The following is a 19,644-nucleotide window of genomic DNA, read 5'->3' as shown; positions in this document are numbered from 1 at the left end:
AAATATTTAGGTAATCAAATGCATATAGTAAGTACCATAAAGCCAGCATTTATTCTATATTCTGAGACACTGACAAATCACATACACACACACACAAACATATCCCAAATACATAGTCACATAGACTCTAGGAAAAAACCACAGCATTTTTATGTCATGTAAGCACCTATTTAATTTATATGCCTCTTCATTATATGTGAGAGTGAACATACAAAGACACACATCAAAGTGTAACTGATCCTACTTTAGGATATATTGAAAAATCAAATTTATATTGTCTATATCCTTCTTAGACTGTGGTTCCCACAACCACAAACTTTAAGCTATTATTAACCTGGATGAGCACAGATTAGAAAATGACTATTCTCTCCTTAAAATGACTCCCTTTACTTATTACTGGCATTCCTTTTTGGTTGTAGTTTTTTTTCCAATATCTACATCAGACAATTCTTGCTGACTTTACATCTGACCAAAGTGTTGTTTTTTTTCTGTAAACAGTGTGGATATTTTTTGTATTCGGTGGTTGAATTCAAGAGCCCAAATATAACAATTACCATTGAATCTAGCAAGGTAAATTTAACAATCTATGGTTTCAACTGTAGAGATCTTTCAGTACCTGACTTCATTATATAAGACATTTGATATTCTTGCAATACCACAAAGAATGTCAGAAATAAAACCAAGTTCAAGCTCTGACACTACCATTCTCTCAGCTGTATTAATTTGGGTTATTTTAACCTATGAAGCTTAGTTCTTTTATCTGTAAATAGGAACAACATAGGAGGAAGGGGAAAGATGGTGGCAGAGTAAGGAGCTCCAAGAGTCAGCTCATCCTACAGGGCAGTCAGTAATCACCTAGAGCTATCTAAAGCACCTGTTTGGGGGGGCCAGGAGACCAGAAGAGCATCCTACAACATCCTCAGAAGAAAGGAAGGAGGAGACTCCCCATCTGCGGTAAAGATTCATGAGTAGAACACTCCACACCACGGAAGCCAGTGCTCATCTCCCACTGGCATTGCAAGCCGATTCGTGAGCTATTTCCTGGTTGGAGTTGGAAGCTACATTTCCCAAAAACAGGGGAGGAAGAGACGGTCAAGCGCTGACTTCAGCTATTGAATAGTAAACTCGGCTGGCTAAAGTCAAATCCTAAGTTTGAACCTATCCAAATCTGAAAGAGGCCAGTAGCCTCCATTTTAACTCTCCCTCCAGTGGAAGAGGACGAAGGGCTGACTGAAAATCATAATGATGGTAGGGACGAGCTTCTTTCCACCCAGGTCAGATTGCAGCCCTAGCCTGTGCTCCAGCCTGACCTGGGCAAGGAAGAAGCTAGGGGGACCTGACCAGTCTCTCTAGGCAACTGTGGTCACTTTTGGCCCACACAGACTAGACTGTTGGAATTATGTGGCTGCATCCCTACCCGCTCCCCCTCCCCCAAAAGGACAGGATGGAGTAAGGGTTTCCCCAGCCTCTCCAGGCAACTGCAGGTGCTTTTGGCCCACATGGACTGGACTGCTGGGCACCTGTGGCTCCAATCTTGCCTCACCAATAGGACAGGAGGAGGATCATGTTTTCTCAGGCTCTCTGGACAACTGCAGGCACTTTGGGCCCACTTGGCTGGACGAATGGACACCCGTGGCAGCATCCCTGGCCCTGAAAGGGCAGAAGGGACAGCACTTCCTTAACCTCTCTGGGCAACTGTAGCCACTTTTGGCCTGCATGGAAGGATTGTTGGACACATCTCTGACTCTATCCCTACCCTACCAGGGCAGGGAGAGGGATACTGCACCATCAACCTCTCCAGGTAAGGGTAGTCACTTTCCACTAGCATGGACTAGATTGTTGGGCAAACCTGTGGCTACATTCCCACACCAAATAAGACAGGAGGAGACAGTGTTTCCTCAGCCTCTCTGGGCAACCTTAGCTGCTTTCAGCCCACAAGGACTAAAAGACACAGCTCTGGCTCCATCCCTGCCTCTGAAAGGGTAAGAGGAGGGACACTGTTCCCTCAGACTCACTGGGAAACTGCAGTAGCTTTCAGGCACAAGGACTAAGTAAGGGGGCACACCACTGGCTCCAACCCTGTAAATAACAGGGCAGGAGGAGGGTCAATGCTCTCTCACACTTTCTGGGGAACTGCTGTCACATCTGGCCCACACCAGCTAAAATGTTGCCCGCTCCTAAGGCTCCATCCCTGCCCCTGGCAAGGGAGAAAAGGGGCTGGTGCTTCAACAGTCTACCTGAGCGTTTACTTTTGATCTGCACAGCTTAAGTTTGCTACCCACACCTGCAGCACCATCCCCACCCCAGGCAAAGGTAAAAGGGACATGGAGCTTTATCAGTCTCTCCAGGCACCTACAGACAGTTTGGCCTGCCTGGCTTGGATGACTGGCACATGCCTGTGGCTCCATCCCTACCCCTGGCAGGGAAAAAAGGTGGTAGAAGTTTTATTGGTTCCTGAGACAATGCCAGCAGCTTCAGCCTCCACAGCTTACAGTACCAATTGCATCCACAGCTAACTACACTAACAACAAGGCAGAAAGGGTATGAAACAGATGAAAAGAATTGCAAAAATTTAGACTGGCTAAACACGAGCCACTATAAAGTTCCAAATTAAGTTAAATCAATTATCATAAAGGGACTAGAGCATAAAGTCAATCAAATAGAAAGCCATCGAATAAAGGGAGAAAAGGGGTCAAAAATAAATACATCTAGTAAACCAGATGCCAAGACATAAAAAAAATTACAACCCATACTAAGAAACAAAAAGATATGGCCTAGTCAAAGAAGCTAAGCTTCCAGATGACATAAAAGAGTTGAGACAATTAATCAAAGATGTTCAAATTGTCTTTATAAATTCAATGAAATGGCTAAAGAGACTAAGGTTATTAAAAAAAAACTGGATAAGCACAAAGAATTTGAAAGCAAACGTAGAGAAACATAAGATTTCATGGGAATGAAAGGCACAATTAATAAAATAAAAAATATACTGGAGACATATAACAGCATATCTGAGGAGGCAAAAAAAAGGATGAGTGAACTTGAAGACATGGTCTCCAAAAGCAAACATACAAAAGAGGAGATAAAGAAAAGGAGAAGAAAAGGGAACGGGGCAGAAGAAATATTTGAGGAAATAATGGGTAGAAAATTTCCCAACCCTGCTGAAGGATATAGATATCCATGTCCAAGAAAAAAGTATTCTATCCAAATAAATCCAAATAGACCGACTCCAAAGCACACAGTAACCAGAATGTCAAATACCAAAGCTACACAGAAAATCATGAGAGCAGCAAAAGAAAAGCGATGTTATCACATACAAGAGATGAGTGCTGATTTCTGATCAGAAACCACAGAGGCAAGAGGCAGAGGTATATGATATATTTAAGATACTGAAAGAGAAAAACTGCCAGCCAAGAATCCTACATCCAATAAGAATTCTTGAATATTCACAGATAAAGAGAAACAGAGAGTTTGTAATGAAGAGACCAGTTTTGTAGGAAATACTAAAGGAGTGCTACAGACTGGAAAAAAAAAAAAGGCACAGGAGAGAGAAGCTTGGAGGAAAGTCTGGATATGAAGATTATATCAGTAAAAGTAACTGAAAGTGTAAAAGGAATGGTGAAAATAAGATATGACATAAAACCCAAAGCTCAAAATAAGTGAAGAACTTCCTTTACAGTAATAACATTGAATGGATTAAACTTGCCAGTAAAAAGACATGGACTGGGAGAATGGATAAGAAAACATAAGCCACCTATCTGCTGCCTACAAGAGACTTGCCTTAGACTGAAGGATACAAATAGATTGAAAATGAATGGCTGAAAAGAAATGTTCCACACATGCAGTAACTAAAAAAACAGCTAAAGTAGCTATACTTAACATCGTATGAAACAGACTTTAAAAGCGAAGCTGTTAAGAAGTGAGGAAAGACATTACACATTAATAATAGGGGCAATCACTAGAAAGAAATAACAATCATAAAATGTATGTGCACTAATACACAGCCTCTAGCCACTGAATTCCTATGCAAGAAATTGAGCACCAGAGTAAACTCAACATCATAATCAGATGCCTAGAAATCAGCAAAAAAGTACAAGTAATCGAAGAAAAAGGAAGCTATGGCCCAAGCAAAGGAATATATCAAAGCCCAAAATGAGATACCAGATTTGAAACAACTAATCAATGAGGTACATACAAATCTCCTAAATCAAATCAACAAGTTGAAAGGCAATATAATTAAAGAAATAAAGGTCATCAAGAAGACACTAGGTAATGACAAAGAATAATTTGAAAACCAGAATAGAAAAATAACAACCCATGGGAATGAAAGACGCAATAGGTGAGATCAAAAACACATTAGAGGAATACAAGAGCAAACTCGAAATGATGGAAGAAAGAATTAGTGGTGCAAAAACAGAACATGGGGAAGTGGACTTGGCCCAATGGATAGGGAGTCTGCCTACCACATGAGAGGTCCGTGGTTCAAACCCCGGGCCTCCTTGACCCGTGTGGAGCTGACTCATGCGTAGTGCTGATGTGTGTAAGGAGTGCCGTGCCACATAGGGGTGATCTCCCGCGTAGGGGAGCCCCATGCGCAAGGAGTGTGCCCCGTAAGGAGAGCCGCCCAGCACAAAAGAAAGTTCTGCCTGCCCAAGAATGGTGCCGCACACACAGAGAGCTGACACAATAAGATGATGCAACAAAAAGAAACAGATTCCCAGTGCCACTGATAAGGATAGAAGCAGTCACAGAAGAACACAGAGAATGGACACAGAGAGCAGACAACTTGGGGGGGGGGGGAATAAATAAATAAATCCTTAAAAAACAGAACAGCTGAAATAGATGAGATAGAAGAATAAAGAGAGAAAAGAAAGAAAAAAATTGAGCAGGGGTGCAGAGAGTTGAGGATGACACAAAACACAACATATATGGCATGGGAATTACAAAATGAGGTGAGAAGAGAAAAGGGGCAGAAAGAGCACCTGAGGAAGTAATGGCTGAAAATTTTCCAACTCTCATGAAAGACAATAATTTACATATAAGACTTATTTGAGGATTTCTCATCAGAAACCATGCTGGCAAAAAGTCAATAGTATGACAAAATTAAGGTATGGAAGAGAAAAACTGTCATCCGAGATTCTTTGTCCAGCAAAATTTTCATTCAAATATGAAGGTGAATTTAAAATATTCACAAATAAACAGAAACTAAGAGAATTCATAAAAAAGAAGACAGCTTTTCAAGAAGCACTAACGGAGCAGGTACAGCCTGAAAAGAAAACACAGGAGAGAGAGAGGCTTGGAGGAGAGGGCAGAGGGGAAGATTATCAGAAAGGAGAACCAAAGGGGTAAAATGTTAGATGAAAATAAGATATGTGGATGTGGCTCAAGTGATTGGGCTCCCATCTACCATTTGGGAGGACCAATTCATGGGGCCCCCTGGTGAAGGGCAACTGGTGTGCACGGCGGGCTGGCCTGAGCAGAGAGCTGGACAGGAAGATGATGCAACAGAAAGAGACATAGAGAAGAGACAACAAGAGGGGAAGTAGACGAAAAAGCTGAGGTGGTGCAAGAGATGGGGCACCTTTCTCCCACTCTGGAAGGTCTCAGGTTCAGTTCCTGGTGTCACCTAAAGAGAAGACAAACAGACAGAGAAGAAGACACAGCAAATGGACACAGAGAGTGGGGAGGAGAAATAAATAAAATAAACCTTAAAAAAAGAAAAAGATATGCCATATACATTAGTCAGCCAAGGCGGTGCTGATGCAAAATACCAGAAATTGGTTGGTTTTTATAAAGGGTATTCTTTTAGGGTAGGAGCTTACAGATACCAGGACATAAAGCATAGGTCACCTCCCTCACCAAAGTCTATTTCCATGTGTTGAAGCAAGATGGCTGCCAACATATGTGAGGGTTCAGGCTTCCTGGGTTCCTCTCTTCCAGGGTCTTGCTTCTTCTTGGGCTCAGGGTTTCTCTCTTCCTGGGGCCTGCTTCTCTTTCCTCTGTAAGCTTACTTCCTGGGGCTCCAGCTTAAGGCTTCAACATCAAAAACTCCAACATCAAGAACCCTCAACTCTGTCCTTTGCCATGCCTTTTATCTGTTGGTGGGGACTCAACACACTAATGATGTGGCCCAATCAAAGCCCTAATCATAAATTAATCATGTCCAGGTACAGACTAGGTTACAAACATAATCCAATATCTATTTTTGGAATTCATAACCATATCAAACTGCTACACTCTACCCTCTGAATTCCAGAAAGACATTACAATATTCGAAAAAACCTTAAATCAGTAACAATGCAAATACTAAATCATATCACAATTTAAAGAAGTACAGTTTGTCTTGGAGCAAAGTCCTCTCTGCTATACACCTGAAACTTACAAAACAATTTATATGTTTCCAATACACAAATGGACAAAGGAGAAACATTTTCATTACAATAAGGAGAAACTGGGAGGGAAACGTGAGTCATGGGTCCTCTACAGTTCAAGAAATCTGCAGGGCATCCCCCATTCAATTTCAGTCTGAGAGTCATTCTTAAGAAGATGGTTTCTTCTCCTTAGTGTCATATGGGAGCCCACCCTTTCTACATGCTTGTCCAAGGGGCATTTTCTTGGTTTCACCCTCATCAAGCATCTGGGTGTCGACCAAGTTCCAGACCTCACCCTCCAAGAGTGTTGGGGTGATTGCCACACCTCACCCAACTGTTAGGTTAGAGTCTTTTTTTTTTTTTAAAGATTTATTTATTTATTTCTCTTCCCTTTCCCCCTTTACCCTGGTTGTCTGTTCTCTGTGTCTATTTTGCTGCATCTTCTTTTGTCCGCTTCTGTTGTTGTCAGCGGCAGGAGAATCTCTGTTTCTTTTAGGTGCATAATGTTGCTGTGTCAGCTCTCCATGTGGGCAGCACCATTCCTGGGAAGGCTGCACTTTCTTTTGCGCTGGGCGGCTCTCCTTACGGGGCACACTCCTTGTGCATGGGGCTCCCCTACGCGGGGGGACACCCATACATGGCAGGGCACTCCTTGCGCGCATCAGCACTGCGCATGAGCCAGCTCCACACGGGTCAAGGAGGCCTGGGGTTTGAACCGCGGACCTCCCATGTGGTAGACGGATGTCCTAACCACTGGGCCAAGTCTGTCGCCAGGTTAGAGTCTTAACCCCTGCAGTATAGTGTCTTGGAGAAAACATTCCCCCTAACCTCTGGCAAACTGGCTCAACACACTCAGAGAAATGAGTTGACCATCTGGCCTTCCCTAACCTTTGATATGTGGGCTCAATGCTCTCAGAGCAACGAGTTGACACCTGGCCTTCCCTAATACATGGGGGACAGGTCTACCACTCTCAGACCTGTGGGGTGCTGACCTTAACTTCCAAAATCCTTGGGGAATATGGTCCATCCTCTCTGTACCCTGGGGTGGCAAAATTCTCCCAGAACTTTGCGTGGGCACATCCACCCTCTTCAACTGCTGGTACAAACTCACCCTCTGTACTCCAACATCAAAAACCCCTCTAACTCTGTCCTTTGCCATGCCTTTTATCTGTGAGTCCCCATCTACCAAAGGGTGAGAACTCAACACCCTAATGATGTGGCCCAATCAAAGCCCTAATCATAACTTAATCATGCCCAGGTACAGACCAGATTACAAATATAATCTAAGAACTATTTTTGGAATTCATAACGACATCAAACTGCTACACCATATGAAAATCAAAGAAATAAAGGTGGAAGTAAATAATACATTAACAATAATATCATGGACTGTGGATGGACTAAAATCTCCAATCAAAAGATATAGGCTGACAGAATGGATTAAAAAAAACATGAGCCATGCATATACCGCTACATGAGACTCATCTTAGACCACAGTTTTAACAAGGGTTCTGTGAGCTTGAATTGAAATTTTTAAAAAACTTTCTTGTGGGGATGTGTTGGTGTGGGTATGATATATTTATTAAATAATAACAGTAGGACTTAGTAAAGGGTCTGTGGTTTTCATCTGTCTGGCAAAGTGGTCCGTGGAACAGAAACAGTTAAGAATCCCGGCCTTAGACCCAGGAATACAAGTCGGCTCAAAATAAAAGTTGGAAAAAGATATTCTATGTAAACAGTAACCAAAAAAAGACCAGGGATAGCTATACTAATATTGGACAAAACAGACTTTAAGTGCAAAAAAGCTACGACATACAGAAGGTCATTATATATTAATAAAAGGGACAATCCACCAAGAAGAAATAACAGTATTAAGTATCTATACACCTAACCAAGGGTGCTCTAAAATACATGAGATAAACTCTGGCAAAAGTGAAAGGAGAAATGGACATCACTGCAACAATAGCTGGAGACTTCAACACACCACTCACATCAAAAGATAGAACTGGGAAGGAGATAAGGTTCGAGTGATAGAGCTCCTGCCTACCATGTAGGAGGTCCCTGGTTTGGTTCCTGGTGCCTCCTAAAGAAGATAGTGAGTTGGCGGAACAGGCAGGAGTGGCAAGCTGATTCAACAAGATGATACAACAAAAGACACAAGAAGAAAAACATAATGAGAGACACAACAAAGCAGGGAATGGTGTTGGCTCAAGGGATTAGGTGCCTCCCTCCCACATCAGAGGTCCCAGGTTCGGTTCCAGTGCCTCCTAAAGAAACAAGGAAGACACAGCAAGTGCAATCAAGGAGGGAGTGGGGAGAAATAAATAAATCTTTAAAAAAAAAAAAAAAAAGGCTATACATTCTTTTCAAGTGCTCATGGATCTTTCTCCAGGATAGACCACATGTTGGGTCATAATGCAGGACTCAATAAATATAAAAATTATACAAAGCACATTTTCTAGTCATATGGAATAAAGCAGGGAATGAACAATAGATGGGAAAGGGGTAAATATGCAAATGTGTGGAAGCTAAATAACACATTCCTAAACTACCCGTAGTTAAAGAAGAAACTGTAAAACATATTCGTAGCTATCTTGAAACAAATGAAAACGAGAACACAACTTATGAAAATCAATGGGATAAAGCAAAGGCAGTACTGAGAGGGAAATTTAAAGACCTAAAGGCATATAGTAAAAAAGAAGAACTAAAATCAAAGACCTAACTGAACACCTGGAGGAACTAGAAAAATAATAGCCAATTAATCACAAAGCAAGCAGAAAGGAAGAAATAATAAAGATTAGAGCAAAAATAAATGAAATTGAGGGAAAAAAAAACAAAAGAGAAAATCAACAAAACTAAAAGCTGATTCTTTAAGAAGATCAATAAAATTAACAAACCTTAGCTAGACTAACAAAGAAAAAGACGATGCAAATAATTAAAATCAGAAATGAAAGGAGGATGTTATGACTAAACCTGCAGAAATAAAAAAGATCATAAGTGGCTATTATGAGAAACTATATGCCAACAAATTAGACAACCTATATGAAATGGACAAATTCCTATAAACACACAACCTACATTGACTCTGCAAGAAATACAATAATTCAACAAACCAATCACATTTAAAGAAACTGAATCAGTTATCAAAAATCTCCCAAAAAGAAAAGTCCAGAACCAGATGGCCTCACAGGCGAATTCTACCCAGCATTTTGAGAAGAATTAATACCAATCCTGTTTAAACTCTTCCAAAAACTGGAAGGACAGAAAATTACCCAACACATTTTATGAAGTCAACACCACCAATACCAAAGCCAGATAAAGACCCCATAAGAAAAGAAAATTACAGACCAATTTCTCTAATAAACACAGATACAAAATTTCTCCCAAAAAACCCTGGCAAATAGAATTCAACAGCATCTATCAAAAGAATTATACACCATGTTCAAGTGAGATTTATTCCTTGTATGTAACAATGGTTCAATACAATAAAATCAATTAACACAGCACATTAACAAATTGAAAGAAAAGCACCTCGAGAGTATCTCAATTGATGCAGAAAAGGCATTTGACAAAATCCATTCTCTTGATAAAAACATTCTGAAAGACAGGAATAGAAGGAAAATTCCTTAATATAATAAAGGGCATATGTGAAAAACCCACAAAGGTTGAAAGCTTTCTAACTTCAGGAACAAGACAAGGATACCCACTGTCACCAACGATATTCAACATTGTGCTAGGAGTTCTACCTAGAGAAATTAGACAAGAAAAAAAAATAAAATAAAAGGTATCCAAACAGGAAAAGAGAAAATAAACTCTCACTATTCGCAGATAACATGATCCTACATTTAGAAAATTCCCAAGTGTCCATGACAAAGGTAATAGAGCTAATAAACGAGTTCAGCAAAGTGGCAGGATACAAGATTAACAAACGAAAATCAGTAATGTTTCTGTATACTAGTATTGAAGAATCTGAGGAGGAATTCACGGAAAAAATTCCATTTATAATAGCAACAAAAAGACTCAAATAACTAAGAACCAATTTAACAAAAGAAGTACAGGACGTATATGCAGAAAACTACTAAACAATGCAAAAGAAATCAGTGAAGACCTAAATAAATGGAAAGATATTCCATGTTCATGTATTGGAAGATTAAATATCTTGAAGATGCCAATCCTACCCACACTGATTCCTAGATTCAGTACAATACCAATTAAAATTCCAAAAGCTTACTTCACAGAAATAGAAAAGGGAATTACCAGATTCATTTGGAAGGGAAAGTGTTCCTGAATAGCCAAAAGCATTTTAAAAAAAGAAGAGCAACGTGGGAGGAATTTCACTGCCTGACCTTGAAACATAGTACAACACTACAGTTGTCAAAACAGCATGGTATAGGCATCAATATAGACACATCGGTCAGTGGAATAGAATTGAGAATCTGGAAATAAAACCAACTGGTTTTCAACAAACCAACCAAAGCCATGTTAATGGGATAAAACAATCTCTTTAACAAATGGTGCTGGGAGAACGGGATATCCATAATCAAAAGAATGAAAGAGGATCCCCATCTCACTTCCCAATACAAGAATCGAATGAAAATGGATCAAAGACCTAAATGTAAAAGGCAGGACCATACAACTACTAGAAGAAAATGTAGGGAAACATCTTGTGGTAGGTGGTGGTTTCATAGACCTTACAACCAAAGCACAAACAACAAAAAGAAAAAATAGATAAATGGGAGCTCCTTAAAATTAAACACTTTTGTACCTCAAAGGACCCTGTCAATAGGGTGAAAAGGCAACCACGTCAATGGAAGAAAATATTTGGAAATAACATATCTGCTAAGCATTTAATACCCATTACATATAGGGACATGCTACAACTCAACAATAAAAAGACAAATGAACTGATTAAAAAATGGGAAAAGACTTGAACAGACATTTGTCCAAAGAAGAAATACAAATAACAAAAAAATACATTTAAAAAATGTTCAACATCACTAGCAATTAGGGAAATGCAAATCAAAACTACAATGAGATATCATTTCATACCTATTAGAATGGTCACTATTAAAAAGTCAGAGAACTACAAGTGTTGGAAAGGATGTGGAGAAATAGGAAGACTTATTCACTGTTGGTGGGAATGTAGAATGGTATACAGCCACTGTGGAGGACTGTTTGGTAGTTCTTAAAGAAGTTAAATATAGGCTTGCCATGTGATCTGGCAATACTACTACTAGGTATATACCCTTAAGAACTGAGAACAATGACACAAACAGACATTTGCGCACTGATGTTCACAGAGGCATTATTCACCATTGCCAAAAGATGGAAACAGCCCAGGTGTCCATCAAATGATAAAGAGATAAACAAATTGTGGTATATACACACAATGGAATATTATGCAGCTAGAAGAAGAAATGAAGCTGTGAAGCATATGACAACATGGATGAACCTGGAGGACATTATGTTGAGTGAAGCAAGCCAAACACAAAAGGACAAATACTGTATGACTGCGCTTCTATGAACTAAATATAGTGTATAATTTTATAGACTTAATAACTTGAATATGGGTCACCAGAAAATAGAATGACATTAGAGAATGGAAAGCTGAGGGTTAACTTCTGCAGAATTGGTAAAAAGGTTCTTTGTAAATCTTTGGAATGAAAAAGTGAAAGTACATCATAGCATTTGTAACTAGCAAACATACTCATTGTCATATGAGTATGATAGTGGTTAAAAGGGAAAGTCTTAGGTCATATACATTACTAGAAGGAAAGCTAAAATATGTAACATGGGATTGTATAGCATAGTGAAACCTCATGTGAAACATGACTGTGTGTAATATGGCAAATATAGGACCGTTTTTTTTAATTGAACAAATATACGTTAATGTCACAAGATGTTAATATCAGGCAAAAATTCTACCAAAGTAAACAATGGACAGTAGCAGACAGCATTATATTAATAACCTTCCATTAAGGGTGGAAAAAAAAAAAGGAACTATACTAAGTGTAAGAAACTAGACACAAGGTACTACATATTGCTTGACTCTGTCTATACAAAATAACTATACAGATAAACTAGAGAGAGAAACAGAATAGGAGCTATATATGACAGGGAAAGCATAGAAAGATTGAGAGGTGATGAGTTTTGTTGCTGTTACTGTTTGTTTGCCTGATTTTTATTATTATTATCAATGAAAATGCTCTAATAATGATTTAAGTGATGAATACACAACTGTGATTACACAATTGATAATACATTTTGGATGAATTGCATCCTTTATAACTATGTATTGATAAAATTGATTTTTTTGTTGTTTGCTTTTGTTTTTGTTTTGTTTTATTTATTTACCTCCCCCCTCATTGTTTGCACTCACTGTCTGGTCTCTGTGTCCATTTGCACTCATTGTGTGCTCTCTGTATCTGCTTGTCTGATTTGTTTTTAAAAAACCTGCAACCCAGAAAAAATACATACATACATACACACACACACACACACACACACATACACACACACACGGAAAAAGAAACATATTCTGGTCTTTAAGATAAGAATTTAAATGACAGGTGACAGAGTCATTATTAAATGTGCTACACATTTCCCAAGGTTTATTACGTCCACAATTTGAATACCACTTACCTATCTATATTAATAACCTTTACTTGAGCAGATAAGCCCCCATTATATTAAAAACCCTTGCCCAAGAAGCCCAAATTATGATTAACAGTTCAGGACAAAAAAAAAAATAAGGGAAGAATCTACATACACACACAAAAGAACACTACATTCTAACAAAAAATTATTTTAAAACTTAAATGAAAAAATAAAATGGATATAAAATTGCTTTATAATTAGTAATATAAAGAAATGAAATAATACAAACCTGCCCAACATTGTATTTGGCTGTGCAGTAAAAATGGACGGGTCTACAACAAATCTAGTGTTATCTACTATCAGTGTCACTCGTTCTGATGTTCTTACATTCCGAGCTCCTTCTTTTGCATTTTCATACACAAATACCATCTCCCCGGATGTTTTACAGGTACCATCTGAACTTGACTGACTACTGTTTCTGCTGCTGTTCCCAACACTGCTACTGGAACCATTTGGGGATGCTTTTTGAGGCCGAGGACTACTTGGACGAGAGGAACTGTGATCTTTTTCTCGTTCTGAAAGAGAAAGATGTTAAATAAGGTTAAACAATTTTTTAAAAATTTATTATCTATCTATACCTTTTAAAATTTTCGACTTAAAATTTCTTTTAAATCACAGTATTTATGCTTTTTAATTTCAAATAACACACATTTTCACAGTACACTATAAATAATTTATTTCCTAGGAATAAAACCCAAAACATCAAAATGTTTCCTATAATAATTAATTTTGGGTTGTGGACTTTAAAAAAATGTATAGCTGGCTAATTACTGAGACTTAAAATTAAATTTTGTTTTAACTCTATTTAGAAAATACACCAAAATCCAAGAAAACAAATATTCTCACACAGCCAAATAAATATGCACCGAAAATTCCTAAGAGACTAAGAAAAATATCAATTTTAATTGTCCTAAACATTAGAAGTATTAACACTATCCTGAGAATACAAAATGTGAACTTTGGAATTTCACTATGTTAATGAGGATATTCTAAAACCTGCAGTTTATCTCACAAAAGGAAGGTTCAAAAGAAAGAAAAAAACCAATTCACTAAGGACAGCAAGTATTTATTTTTTCAAATGACTTTTAATATATATCAAATAAAATTACTCTAATAGCTGATGATTTTCTGTTTTCTTCTTGTTCTCACTTTTCCTGAGTAAAGCAATTTTATATTTTATAGGATTATAAAACTATTGTTTATAATTCTGACAGAAAATATTAAAATCCAGAAAATTTCTGTTAGATGTTTTAATATTCTACAAAGGGGAAATAAGAACTAAGGTTTTATAATAAAAAGTTTCCTTTAGAGGCTAGATCGCTACACTTTAAAAGTTGACCTAAAAATGTACTTCCATGTTATCAGTTTCATCATCTTTTGCTAAATTCCTCCATGACTCAGCCTATTTAGAACACTCCATACGCATTACTGATTATATAATTAGGTTTGCTATTTCTCCAGAGATACTCTGACACCTCCCTTAAATTGTCAATTTCCACAATGCTGATAGCATCCCAAAAGCAAAATAATATCTTCCAAATACTGAACTTTATATGTAACTACCAACTTTTATTTACTTTTGTTGATTTTTGGCTTTTAAGTATCAGTCTGACTTCAAAGACCTATTTAGATATTGACAATCTTTCTGTATGTTAAAAAGTAATATAAATGATTCTGATTTACAACAGATTATCAGAAACTACTTCAGATATTAAGTCAAGATATTTAATTCATCCCTTTTCCAGGAGAAAATGAAAAATCAGTAAGCTTACATTCCTGAAGCACCTCTACTTCAGACTAATAACAAAGACTGTGGTCACATTAAACACACATTTGGAAAAGGATGTGAGCTAGTCACCAAGAGTATAAAACATGCTACATCTTTTCTTTTGTATTCTATTTTTATTACGTAATTTGAAATATTGTCAAAAATCAAAACAACTCCAACCTGCTGGTTATTCTAGCTTCCATTTCCTCTGTTGATAAGATTAATCCAGAGATTACTATCGATCGTTTACTATACTACAACTACTTAAAAGTAAACCACTGCTTTATATCCCATAAGATAAAAACCAAATTGAAAATTCTGAAAAAATCTATATATCACAATCTTAAAGGCTTTTCAAATTACTTCTGTAAGATTGTTCCAGATTCTTTAAAAATTCAAATTGTATTTAATAAGTTGTTTAATTCACTGCAAGCACCAAGCTAAGCTGAAATAGAAAAAAACTGAATAAAAGAACCAATTTAACTCTGAAGTATTAGGCACAATTCATTACGTATACTAGCTTAAAAAGGTGAATGCAGTTTTAAGAACTGTTGGGAAAGTTAAATAATTTTTCATACCAACGTGGTGCTGTCGTGTCGGAGAAGTAACATTTCTAATACAAGGAGTGAGTTGAGACTCTGTTCTTTCATGAGATGAATCTCGTGATCTGTCACTTGACCTTCGTCTATCTCTTGATCTCTCATGACCCCCACCAGCACCATGTAGACTCATTTTGGTGTGGTCGACTCCTTTAGCAACACGTGAGGAAGTACTGACAAATTAAAAAAGAAAATTAACCATAAAAGCCAAATAAAAGACCACAAAAGCTTTTAAAAGAAAACCTGATTAACATAAAAACAGTAATATTTTGAAGTACAAAAATCAAATGCTACTTTACAATCTTTTTTATGATTTATTTTTATTTATTTCTCTCCCCCTTACCCCCCCGCCCCCACCCCACCTCCACCCCAGTTGTCTGTTCTCTGTGTTCATTCGCTGCGTGTTCTTTTGTCCGCTTCTGTTGTTGTCAGCAGCATGGGAATCTGTGTTTCTTTCTGTTGCGTCATCTTGTTGTGCCAGCTCTCCGTGTGTGTGGAGCTATTCCTGCGCAGGCTGAATTTTCTTTTGTGCTGGGAGGTTCTCCTTATGGGGCGCACTCCTTGCGCGTGGGGCTCCCCTACATGGGGACACCCCTGCGTGGCACGGCACTCCTTGTGCGCATCAGCACTGCGCGTGGGCCAGCTCCACACAGGTCAAGGAGGCCCAGGGTTTGAACCCCAGACCTCCCATGTGGTAGACAGACGCCCTATCCATTGGGCCAAGTCTGCTTCCTGCTACTTTACAATTTTGAAACCATAATTTACCTCAAAGGTGTAAGTTTCATAAATTATGCAATAATATCTTTAAAAGTCATAAAATTCAACTCAGTTTTTATACATGAGAAAACTAAAGCTCAGAAGAGGTTGACTTTTGAATTGGTAGCAGTTGTAGTGGCAATAGTAGAGATTACTCAGATCTAAATATTATTCAAATATCTTTTCAATTTTATTGATTCTTGGGAGGAAAAGAAATGGAAGGAAACCAGAATTGGAACTGTTAAAAACTGAGGTGTGGGGCAAAGAAACTGGTCTCCCTGACAAATAAAATAAGTATATACACTAATCTCATTTTGAGAACTCTTTTCAAAATATGATAAAAAAAAAAAATGTTTGAAAACATTTCTCTGGAAACTGCACTAATTATGTAAATAAAATCAAAGACTTTAAAAATGTATAGGGAAACGGACTTTGGCCCAGTGGTTAGGGCGTATGTCTACCACATGGGAGGCCCGCGGTTCAAGCCCCGGGCCTCCTTGACACGTGTGGAGCTGGCCCATGCGCAGTGCTGATGCGCGCAAGGAGTGCCCTGCCACACAGGGGTGTCCCTCGCGTAGGGGAGCCCCACGCGCAAGGAGTGCACCCATAAGGAGAGCCGCCCAGCGCGAAGGAGGGAGCAGCCTGCCGAGGAATGGCGCCGCCCACACTTCCCGTGCCGCTAACAACATCAGAAGCGGACAAAGAAACAAGATGCAGCAAAAAGACACAGAAAACAGACAACCGGGGGAGGGGAGGGGAATTAAATAAATAATAAATCTTAAAAAAAAAAAAATTTATAAACATCTTATGTGGATAAAACTGCCCATCAGAGTGAATAACAGAAAATGCTAATTAAAACAGTCCAGTGAGAATTATTTATACAATTATTAAATTATATGCAGTCTATACACAATGCTATGCTGAATGACAATGAAGAGAAGCTTCCTCAAGAAGCTTATGATCTAAATGCAGTGGTGTAAGACATGAACATATAAAAATTTAAATAATTCAAGAGTTATCCCAAATTCCAAATATAAAACTACTAAATACATCCCTAATATAGAACTACTAAATGAATGAGTCATAACAAATGTTTTAGGATCTCTCAGGAAGATGACATCACTATAGATTAGGTTAGTTGTTATTGCACTAGGCCCTGACAAAAACTAAATAAGATTTCAATAGTCAGAATACATTGCAGGTAGGCAAATTGATGGGAACAAAAATGAGGAGCCAGTCTTAAGGTAATTTGGAAATTTACCATCTTAGCATATAATCCTGGTTTAAAAATAATAACACATCTTTTAGAAATGACAAATACATGACTTTAAGTAATAAAGACAGATTTAAGTCACTCCTTTACCACTTAAATGCTTGGCATTTTGAGTGTTACTTAACATTTTAGATCTTAGTTTCCTCATCTGTAAAATGTGGATTACATTTACTTTCTAAGGTTAATTTGAAGATTAAATTAAGTATAACAGTGCAATGTACTTGGCAAAATAGAATCACCCACTAAATGTTAGTATACTAAGTTATGATGAACATGTTAAAGTTCAATTACATGAGTTGCTTAAAGTCACACAGTCTTCAGCAGCAATGCTATAATCATTCCTGGGCGCCCTCCATAGCATTAAGCTGGTCTCTTTCAACAATACCACACTAACTAAAATGTAATTAATCTTCTTGATCATTTGGAAAGCAGTTTTAAATCCTGGAATGCCTCAGAAGTCATCTCCTTTGTTGGCTTATTATTAGTAGCTATAGCAATTATTTTTATTGTTATTTTAGTGGTTCTTCCATTATGAAGATCAGTAACTACCTCACATGGACTACAAGTACAAAAGACAAGGATAACTTTGCATTTACCCTGAAAGTTCCTTTTAGATAAAACCAAATTATGAGCCTTTATTGATTGTCTTTCAGAAACCTCCAAGAAAATAATTCTATTCCCAACTTCTTCCTAGTGGGGAAAATCACAGTAAGTTTGTATCCTTGCAACAATTCTTTTCTTCAAATAAAAAGAATGAAAAGAACCTACTGCATTCATATTAATATTAAAAACCGTAGAATAAGAACATTGGAATTTCTGGCTCATTTCCTAAAATAGGGGAAAAAAAGGAATCCATACTAAAAAATCAAAGATGGAATATAGAAAAAAAAAAAATTCCAATACAACCAAGGCAAATGTAGGCTAAATGTTCAGTTTGATTAAGGGCCAATCAGATGAATTAATAATATAAGTTCTGATGAAATACTGGCTTCATTTCTAAACTGCTTAGATTTCAAGTACCATAATACATTTCCATTTTTTCATTCCCAAATAGAAGGTACTCTGAATCAGACCATCAAAATCAGATGTCATGGAAGACTAATTATGTCCTACTCTACATAATTAAATAATTTTAGATCAGGAAAGCAAAAACAATATGTGCAAAGGAAAATGAGGACAAGCAAGTTCAGAGCAGACAGTTCTGATTTAGGATAAGTTTAACAGAATTTGAAAGACATGAATCAAGGGCAGGTAAGGAGATGAAGAATATTCCAGCCCCACTGACTGCTTCCAGCCGAGAAAAGGCAGCAAGCACTGAATTTACTCTTCTTACTGAAACAACAACAAAAAAAAAACAGATAAAATACATGAAACAATGCTTTGAAAGGCACATTACATCAGGCAAGGAAGAAGAGTGATCACTGAAAGACAGAATATGCATAAGGTAAGCCCAAGAAATACCCCATAATACTACCTTCAGAGAGTTTCTAGAGGAAATAGAGAGAGGGGGAATCCAGGCAAGCCTGACAGATACTTTTTTGTTGCTTTTTTCTTTTTTAAGAGGTATTTAAGGACATGCCATAGGGTAAGCAAGCAAGTAGAGTTTATTGAGAAATGAGAAAAAGGGAAAGCACACACTCAAGACATGGACACAGGCATGGTGCAGGGTGAAACGTGCCAAACCTGACATTCTGAGATAGGGAAATGCAGCTGAAAGGTTTGAGTCAACAGTTGGCTAGAGTTCCCAAGAAAGAGTACCAGAAGGAGAGAGCAACTGGAGAGAAAAAAAACTCAGAGATCTGCAAAGAGTACTCCTCAAGCATTGAACGAGGAAACTATGCCAGTCGGCGGTGGGGGAGGAGGAAGGGAGGGACAAGGGAAAGAATTAGAAGAGGCAATGCAGGAAGTGGATGTGGCTTAAGCAACCGGGCTCCCGCCTACCACACGGGAATTCTGTGGTTTGGTTCCCAGTACCAACTAAAGACAGCGAGCTGGTGCAACGGGCAGGCACAGCAAGCTGACACAAGAGACACAAAAAGAAAAACATAATGAGAGACACAACAAAGCAGGGAGTGGAGGTTCCTGGTGCCTCCTAATGAAGACAGCAAGCTGACGCAATAGGCAAGTGCGACAAGCTGACATAACAAGATGGCGTAACAAGAGACACAGGAGGAAAAGCATAAGGAGAGACACTAAAAGCAGGGAAAGGATGTGGCTCAAGCA

At 38.2% G+C, this 19,644-nt stretch overlaps 1 protein-coding gene across 7 annotated transcripts in view; it reads right to left on the bottom strand.

Moving 5' to 3' along the window:
• BTBD10 (BTB domain containing 10) overlaps positions 1-19,644 on the bottom strand; it is a 116,563-nt gene that overhangs the window by 31,191 nt on the left and 65,728 nt on the right. For all 7 annotated transcript variants that reach the window (XM_004472541.5, XM_058305711.1, XM_004472545.5 and 4 more), the window contains 2 exons: positions 15,372-15,565; positions 13,255-13,540 (listed from right to left, as the gene is read on the bottom strand). In XM_004472541.5, the coding sequence (XP_004472598.1) occupies positions 13,255-13,540; positions 15,372-15,565 (480 nt within the window). The remainder of the gene's footprint in view (positions 1-13,254; positions 13,541-15,371; positions 15,566-19,644) is intronic.

This window comes from Dasypus novemcinctus, chromosome 10 (genome assembly GCF_030445035.2).
Source record: "Dasypus novemcinctus isolate mDasNov1 chromosome 10, mDasNov1.1.hap2, whole genome shotgun sequence".
Taxonomy (NCBI): Eukaryota; Metazoa; Chordata; class Mammalia; order Cingulata; family Dasypodidae; genus Dasypus; species Dasypus novemcinctus.
The sequence above is the reverse complement of the archived record's forward strand: the minus strand, read 5'-3'. Positions and strand labels throughout refer to the sequence as shown.